The sequence below is a fragment of the Thermobia domestica genome, chromosome 9 (assembly GCF_964235325.1).
Source record: "Thermobia domestica chromosome 9, izTheDome1.hap1.1, whole genome shotgun sequence".
Taxonomy (NCBI): Eukaryota; Metazoa; Arthropoda; class Insecta; order Zygentoma; family Lepismatidae; genus Thermobia; species Thermobia domestica.
Window position 1 is genome coordinate 129005463 of NC_137462.1, and position 9802 is coordinate 129015264.

The 9802-nt window shown below is 31.4% G+C and overlaps 1 protein-coding gene across 1 annotated transcript; it reads left to right on the top strand.

Annotated features, from left to right (window-relative positions):
* Positions 1-1638: 1638 nt before the first annotated feature.
* Positions 1639-8130, top strand: LOC145695012 (uncharacterized). Its single transcript, XM_081771838.1, has 3 exons — positions 1639-1862; positions 2592-2778; positions 6609-8130. Exons 1-3 carry the CDS (start codon positions 1698-1700, stop codon positions 6824-6826), a joined length of 570 nt encoding a protein of 189 aa, XP_081627964.1. The 5' UTR covers positions 1639-1697; the 3' UTR covers positions 6827-8130.
* Positions 8131-9802: the final 1672 nt, after the last annotated feature.

Sequence of the window (9802 nt, forward strand, 5' to 3'; positions counted from 1 at the left end):
ATATTTCGAAAAAAGGGCCTATTTAAATAACATGGGGAAATTCTTCATTCCCTCTTTAGACAGCCTAGAAATGAAAGATATTCACTTTTGGCAACTTTCCTGTGGCTTAGTTTCGGAAAGCTATAATCATGCCAAATTTAATCATTGTAGCTGTAGGAAATGCTCAATAATTTGTCAGCTCATGGGGTTTTATATATAGTTAAGATTGTGTAAAACTGAACCATACTGGGAAACTGCCTGAATTGTATGAATATATAACATTACTGACAAGAACCAACTAACTCTATGGCCTATGGAAATCGGAGGTTCAATGCCACGTTCACAAAAGCTCTCCACTATCTTCTATCTTTAGCCAACTGGATCCAGTTTCTACTTTGTATTCCTATTTATGCGAGATCCATCTTCATATTGTTCTCCCATCTGCTCCTAGTTCTTCCTGTTGGTCGTTTTATGATAGGCATTCCATTTACGAGTTTGAAAGCATTTCTACTGTCTTTCATTCTGCCCACCTAAACCTCCTAGACTTGATGACTTCTAACAATATTTGGTAAACCGTATAAATTACGTAGCTGATCATTATGAAGTTTTCGCCATTCCACATTCCCGTTCCTTTTGGGTCCGAATATTCGTCTCAGGATCTTGTTCCCAAATACTTGAAATATTAATAAAAATATTAATGCAGTAAGAAGTGTTTTATGGAGGTTTCAGTAGCCTGAGTTGTTATATAGATTTATATGAGCTGAGGGCTTGTTTGAGTTTCGTCGTTGTAAATCCGCTTATGTAAGTAATCTAGTATACGCGGATATCAGTTTTTTAAGCAGTACAAATCGACGTTTGCCCAGGAAAGGATATATTTAAATAAATATGCCTTCCTAAAGTTAAAGCATACCTAAACCAAGAAATACGACGTCCTCTGTAAAATAACATATTTCAAGGTACTATCAGTCAGCTTTATCCAAAATGCAGGGTTTATGTAATAATTTTTAATTAATTCTTCTATTCTTTATCCGCAGTCGCAGGGATCAATGATGATACTTCAAGTAGCGATAACTTTCAAATTCAGCTACTATTGTATGCGGGTCGGATTCACCTGTACCGAAACATCCGATATTAGTGTCAAATCTATAGTGGTCACGGTAGCTGAGACCAATGGTGATACTTCCACAAGCGTTGACTTCCAAAAAGTCCCCATGGCAAAAAAAGATATTCAGCTACTTGAAAATAAATATAACAATCCGACTAGATACAAACAAATATACGTATTATATGTAACACATATACAACGGAACTTGTGTAAAAGTTGAGCAGATAACTTATATTGTGAAGGCTAAATTAATTAAAAATATGAATATACATGTTCAACAGGAAAAGATTAATTGATGATAGAAGCAAATGGAAACTGCTTTCAACACCACTTTCTATTTTTACAAATATCATACAAGCCATTTATTCATTTGAAGCGAGTGTATTACTGAGATACGAAGATATCACACTAAACATTTTCCTGCCTGTTCTAATTTGTACATCCTAAAATTGATATAATAATTCAAAATAATTATGCACATGACTTGCGAAGTTTATCATCGATTAGAAGAAGAAGAAGAAGAAGAAGAAAATACATGTCTATAAATTTGACCCGTTATATGGAATTACGTTTTTGTATTAGAAGAGCTGAAGATCGTCAGAAAGTGTAGAGAATGCGGACGCATACTTTTCTTACGTTTCTAGTTGTTATTTGTACATTTTTGCATTTTCGACATGCAAATGCTTTCAGATTGAAAGAGCGCTCTGTATCTTCTGAGTCATCTGATTCAGACGATTGTTTTACACCCTCTATAGCAGAGGACATTGATTTACTTGGTGTAAGTACTTTCCTTTATGTTAACACTAGCTGTAAATTATTTGATATATTCTAACACTTTCTTCTCGTTATTAAAGTAGATTTATACAACATTTAAACGAAGGTTTCAAGTAGGAAGTCAATCTTTGTTAGATTTCCATTTATTCCAGTTCGTTTGGGGCTCTTAGGATCAGGCTTGTTAGTGGTGATGAGTATGTGCTTAAAGAAAGAAAAATGCGAAAAAGTTAACAATCTATTGTAGGTAATAACTACGAAGTTGCTACGCATTGATTTTGCATAGTAATGAAACACAATTTTCAGAACTGCTCCAATATTCGCTAATGATTTATATGATTTTAAACTACTAAATAATTTTCTTAAAATCTACTCTTCGTTTATAAAGTAAAAAAGTTCACTTGTTATTTTATTATATTAGTATCATTACGAAAACTCGACCTTCTGCTCATTAGCGATACCATTTTTTTTTAACATCGAAAAAATTTTTGCGCCAATTTCTTAATCAACAAAGTAAAAGAAAACAATGCAGTGGGTGGGTGCATATTGCTGTAGAATAGTTAAAGGCCCTCTATTTATATTTCAATATATTTCCTTCTCTTTATAATTAATGAATTTGAAACGACAAGTTCATAAATTCAGTTTAAAACTATTAAGAGTATTGTGGTAAAATAATTTGTAATTTTTTTCTTTTTTTCTTTTCGTTTTGCTTATATTTGTATTTATTACATTCCAGCTGTTGGGAGATTGGGTTATCTACAACGCATCAGCACCTATACTTGATTGTACCACACTTAATATTCAGGCACATAACGAAACAACAGCAATTGTGACAGAATATTCTAGTTTTTACCCTTCAACCAATAGCACGCTTATATGCAATGTAAGCTCAATGGAGTGTAGTAGCACGGAAAGTGGAAAAGGTAAGTGCATTCATAAATTAAAATTAATTATTTATAATATTATACTTGGCATTAGTATTTTAAAGTTTATAAGTATTTCAAAACTTATGACCTGAGAATCTTACTCAGAAAATTTGAAGACCGCAGTTGTATTACTAACATTTATTTTGTTTACTTCAGTGTGACTAAAGATTACATCGCAGTAAATATAGATGCGAGCAATATTCATCGTCTACATATTAAACAGAATCCTAAATTCAAAAAAAAAAAAAAAAAAAAGAAAAAAGAAAAAGAAAAAAAAGAAAAGAAGAAAAAGAAAAACCTTCTTTACATATCTTTTTATTCCATATAGGCCTACATATACTTTTTGGCATTGTTTATTTCATTCTCATTTTATTTTGCAGTTTATAAGCACATTTTCATGTTTCGATTTTATTAAGCATCCACACCACCGCCGTGTAATTTTTGCATACAGCACAGATTTAAATAAACTGGAGTTTGGCCCGCTGGGTACCTTTCTCCCAAAACATTTCCTCTGTCTACTGCCACGCATCCCACATTTCATTCATTCTTTCTTAATACTTTGTTTGTTCACTTGCACTTTATTTTTACAACAGTTTGTTTCGTCATCCATCAAGTATCGAAATATATGTGTGTTCGAATATTTAAGACTCTATAGAACCCACTGAAACAGAAAACTCTATAGAGCCCAGTGTTCTCCTCTTGGCGTTTTTTTCTCTGTTCTTTTGCTACTTGCAAAAACCAAGGAACATGCCAAGACATGTGTTTCGTTTCAATTAAAATATTCGAGAACAAAGTTTTTTGATTCAGAAAAACTGTGTTTGCGTAACAAGGCAAATTATATTTTTTCCTCCCCATATGTCCACAAAAATTAAAAATATTCACTTTTCGCAATTCTAGAAGAATGAATGTCTTCACCGCACTAGTTCTAGAACGACGAATTTCATCATTGTTGTTTTACAGGAAGTTGTTAATAATTATGGGGTGTAAAAGGATTCCCATTTTACATGTCGCTATCAAACATTTTCAGTTTCTTATGAAACTCCACTAAAGCTAAAATAATAATAATAATAATAATAATAATAATAATAATAATAATAATAATAATAATAATAATAATAATAATAATAATAAGATTAACTTAGATAATTCTGTCAAAATGATACTTAGATACAAAATTTTGAGTATTTTTCCAATTACTTAAAATGTGAGATTCAATGTAAAAAAAATGTTTTTTAACTAGTTTTAAAATCAGTTTGATTCCCTCATTTTACCTTCTCAAAATTAAATATACACTTTTATCAATTTTCCTGTTAGTTTCTCTCTTAAAGCAATAAGCATGTCAAATTTCAACTTCCGACCCAAATGGAAGTACCCTTGATTTTCTGTTAGTGGGTCAGTTTTTGTATCTTTATTTACTGTAGGTAATCTTTTTAAGTAGCTATTGATTTATTATCTTCAGCTGACGTTGTTCATTAGTGCCAAAAAAATTAGTTTCCTCCATTTACTCAATGAATTCGCGTGAGAATTTATCACCAAGCATGCTAGTTTATTCAGTTTTGACTTCACTTACTTATTGCTTTTGAAGATAATATATTTGAACGAAAATTAAAGCTTTAGCGTTAATTACTATTTTAGACGACCCTATATCTCATAAATCAAAAGTGTGTACTATTATCTTCCCAGTGACGTAATGATTAACATATTTATATTTATTTATTTATCTTTGTTTCTGGGCATTACCTGAATCTATGACCCTATGATCTTAGGCTCACTCAGAATGGTTGACTTGGAAAAGCTTACTTTTTTTCTACCAAGTGCTCCTACCTGAAATCGAGTTAGGGACTCTCGGACCAAAACTTGACAACTAGTGACTACCCTCCGCAGCACCACTAATGAAAAGCTTGAAAACGATATATATTTCAGCATTAGTGCCATGTGAAAAGATTACTTTTTTGTCCAAGAGATCAGTTTTTAGGTTCATAAAAATAAATCTGGAAAATGATGCGTAAATAATTACGTCTCACTCTTATTATTTTGTTCAGCTCAAACTAATATATTAATTGGTATATGTCTTATCATCGGACATGTATTATTTTAATACTAGGATCAATTATCCGCTTGACTGGGTTAAATTAAGAAAAAATAGTAATGTGTTTCGTTAGTCAGTCACTTTTTACTATTACTAAAGGGCTCTTTGATATTGGTCATTTTCGATGATTTTTGTATATACCCTCCCCTCTAAATGTTACGGGGTACTGCATCGGAAGTGTCGTTCATCTCAGCAACCTTAAAAACTATGAATTCGACTAAACCATCTCAGGTATAAACTTCATCAAGGCCGTAAATTTGATCGAGATCGGTTTGGTGGTTCAAGAATTTTATACGTTTTCTTATATATATATATATATATATATATATATATATATATATATATATATATATATATATATATATATATATATATATACCTCCTGCCTCCTTCCAAAGTTTTGCCATCAAAGTGAAATGATAAAGAGCACCTCATTCAAGAACCTCATCTATATTAAGAATTTTATCGAGATTGATCGTTTGGTTCAAGAGTTATTAAGTTTTTGTTTATTTTTTAACTCCTCCCTCCCCCTTTCGTAAGTTCTATGGTGAAAGTTAATAGATAAATACTATCCCAGATCCGAACCTCATCTATGCTGAAAATTTGGTTAAGATTGACGTGGGGTTTAACCGTGATGAAGTCACAAAGAAAATCACTTTTATTTTTATTTTTAACACACACACACACACACACACACACACACACACACACACACACATATATATATATATATATATATATATATATATATATATATATATATATATATATATATATATATATATATATATAAATATCCCCCTCCCGCTCCCCTACGTTGCACCTTCAAAGTTAAATGACAAAAAATATCCCAGGTCCAAATGTCATCTATGTTGAAAATTTGATCAAGATGGTTGGGTGATTCAAGAGTTAAGTTTTATTTATTTTTATATATAAATCTCCCCCTCTCCTAGGTTCTACCCTCAAAGTGAAAATACATATAAAAGAAAAAACAATTTCTAGATACGAATCGCATCTATGTTGAAAATTTGATAGTGATTGGTCGGGTGGTTCAAGAGTTTTATTTATTTTTATAGATCTCTCCACTCCCCTCCTCCTCCCTCTACGTTCCACCGTTAAAGTGAAATGAAGAAAACATCCCAGGTCCGAACCTCATCTATGTTGAAAATTTGATTGAGATCGTTTGGGTGGTTCAAGAGTTATCAACTCACGAACATAGTCACTTTTATTTTTACATATATTGATTTTAGTATATCTGCCCCTCCTCCCCCTTTCCTATGTTTCTCCGTCAAAGTGAAATAATAAGAAACATCTTAGGGACGAACCTCATTTATGTTGAAAATTTGATCGAAATTGGTCGTTTGGTTCAAGAATTATTAAATTTTATTTATTTTTATACTTCCCCCTCCTCCCCCTCTCCTAAGTTCTATCATCAAAGTGAGTAGCTAAGAACACTTCCAGGCCAGAAGCGCTTCCACGTCAAATATTCGAGTGAGATCGGTCGAGCGGTTCAACAGATGAAGACTCACAAACATAGTCACTTTCAATTTTATAATATAGAAGATTATTGCGTGACTTTAGTTTTGTATTTCGTTAAGAGGAGTAACACAAGCAATTAAATATTTAATAATTTATTCTTTGTATGTTAATTCTCATTTCAAACATTAATGTACTTTACTAATATGTAGTTTGTTGCATTTTCATTACGTCAATTAATCATCATAAGTTTGAATTTCAGTGGTTTGGACTCGAGTTACAGCAGCAGATTCCAACAGATATCTTGTCTTTGATCTCTGCCTAGCATTATCGACCGACAGAACTTATCATATCGTTATTATTAATGTTCGTCCTGGCATAGACCTAACAAAAGATGACTTACTTGAAATTCAGGCGGAGCTAGATGACAGAAATCTGAAATTTGATGATATGTTCAGAGTTTTTACAGAACATTGCTAATGCGCAATCAAAAATTATTTCACTCATTCATGCGAAAGATTCCTTTTACACCAATATTATATAACATATTTTTGTGTTAAGGATAATCAAGTTATTACATCTCTATATGCTTTTAAAGTTGTTTCCATTTTGATTAATAAATGTAATTTTGATTTATTATATCTCAAGCAAAACTAAAAGGTTAATATTCAGAAATAAATAAATTTCAAGAATTGTTGACAGTTTTTTATTAGAGTGGTGAAAAATATAGTATAATGTAATGTATGAGCAAACATGTATTCAAGTTCGTACCTTATAACATAAATGATTTGCATATTGTTGTATATACTGTTTACTTAACTAAGATTTTTGTCACAACGTTGATTATAGAAATATATAACATAAATTTAAATTACAAGTAATTTGTCTTGTGGAACATAAGTAAAGAAGTAGCTATTCTTTAGAAAAGAAAAAATGAGAAATGAATATTCAAGTAGTGAAATACTAGTACAGAGAGTAGCAGTAGAAAAACTCAACTTCAATTAATATATAGAGTTCGTTTCGTTCGAGTATTGACCATTCATTTTAAAGTTTGATATTGTATTGACTCAGGAAGTAAATTTGAAAATTACAGCATTTATTGCAAAAAAGAAGTCGATGTATTATTGGTTATTGTTGGTCACATTGCATTTACGACTATATTTAGGTAAGAAAATTTTCATTACTTTATAGTAGCAGATACAAGTTTATGTACCTAGCAGATATCGTCAATTCAATGTATTAGTATTGGCAAAGCTTTATAAGTTTAAATACAAAGACAAACATGAAAAATCAAAGATAAGGGACGTCTATTCATAATTACAAATATTAGGTTTACGATTATCAAATTTTGTAAATATTACAGAAATGAAAGAATTGTTCGAAACACATCTTGCACTTGGACATCAGAAACTGACAATGTACTTATGAGAAAGGAAGCAGCCTCTTTGTAAGCATTTATACTAAATAGTTCTTTTACGTAAGTTTTGCAGATTACCAGTTACAGAACCCATTTACCTCGCCTTCCTTATACCGTTATGAAGAATCATACCATACGAGTTAGAATTTCAACATAAAAGAGACAAAACTGTTAGAATTTCAACATAAAAGAGACAAAACTATCTTAAAATAAAAAATAAAAAGAATAACTAGACCGTTATGACTACATCCTACAAAGTAATCATTTGGCCCATAATCTCATGTTTCTAATTTTAAGGGTTTTCCAAATATGGCCATATTATTATAACAATTATAACTGCAAACCCTTTATCTCTCCGCTTTTTCTTTTACCATTTTTTTCTAAATGGAAACAGCAAAAAAGACCCTTGTTTAATTATTTTAACTAAAATACTAATTACCACTTTCATGTCTCTAGCATTAAGGAATTTCAAGATTGACTATCTAATTATAACAATTGTAAGGTCCATCCTTTTTCATCCTACCACGCTAAAACACGTCTTTCATTATTTTAAATCAAAAATAGCAATACAAAATGTTATGAACCTAACCTTAAAGAATTTCGAGAGTTGGTCATTTTCTAATACAACCGTTTTTTTTTTTTTTTTTTTTTTTTTTTGTCGCGCAGAAAGGAAACATCAACTTTTCCCTCTAATTGTTTGTGTGTGAGAAAAGTGAATTCCACTACTTACGACACGATTGTATATTTATTAGCATACTGAAAAGTGGAAAACCAATAATAGGATTAATAATAATAAAGTTTAAAAAAATATGTACAATACTTAAAATGGGTGGGTTACTTGAAACAGTGTTCACTAGATCGTTTATATAATTTTCTTAATAACAATACCTATTTAAAAGAAAATGATTTGATAGAATATTTGTCTATCAAAGATTGTTTCGTAATAACAAGAAAGTGGTTTCACATGCCGCATTAGAACCTTTGTATAGGAAGTGATCTAATGAGTATGAGCAATTCTAAAGGCATTAAAGGAAATATTACCATTATGCTATACATTATTAAGTTAACCTTGTTTTTACTTCACTTATCAACAGTTTCCAACTCAAAAACGCGATTTTCACACTTCACATAACTGAAGATTGTTATGAGAGACATGAAATGACACAACTTGCCTGTCGGGATCGTTATGAGAGGCACCCACATGTATGGGGATAACTGAAAAATTTGATTGAACTGACACACATACTTGTGATGACATTGGATGGTAGCTATAAAGGAGTAAGGATTTAGAAGTTACAGGATAGAATAGGAACTAATTTAGAAGTCTCACCTTAATTTGAAGTAGTTCCAATGTTCTCTCTCTTACTTTTTGGTGATGATAGGTGTAGACTTATAGCTCGAGGCGTCTTGAAGATCTCCATGATGAGGACTTCTCCGACAATTGATCATGGCATCGAATGCCGGGCCAAAGGCAGTTGTGGTGTTGATGTGTCCCCTGTGGTGGTTGAGATCCAAAGACTTACATACTCTACAGATAATGTATTAACCATGATAACATCCTCAAAAGCGCCATTTTAAATTTTGGTTTATAAGAAAGGGCAAGCTTCTCTATTGACAAGAATTTCGTTTTTTTAATTAGTGATAGTATGTTACTATACTATTCACTTACATACTTACGTAAAACTTGAGAGAACAATTGGTCCCTTATTTACTCTTATATAGCGATCTTGAATGTGATGTTTTGAGTTGAAGTTTATCTTGCTGTCAGAAAGTTAACATCTTCCGAGACCTTTGTTATTTTTGTTATGTGGTGCTACAGTCTTAACTTCTGAAATCTATCTTAATTCGTTTATCTTATGTTTGAGGTTCAGAGACAGTCTTTTATTTGAAGAACATTCTCTCAAATATTAATCTTAAAGCTCTTTATCAAAGCTTCAAGAACTGCTAGAATTTCAGTTCTCGATTCTGTCCTTGCAAGTTTACATGTTTGTTCGTAGCATTATATACCGGGACTGGATTAACCCATCTGGAGTCCCGGG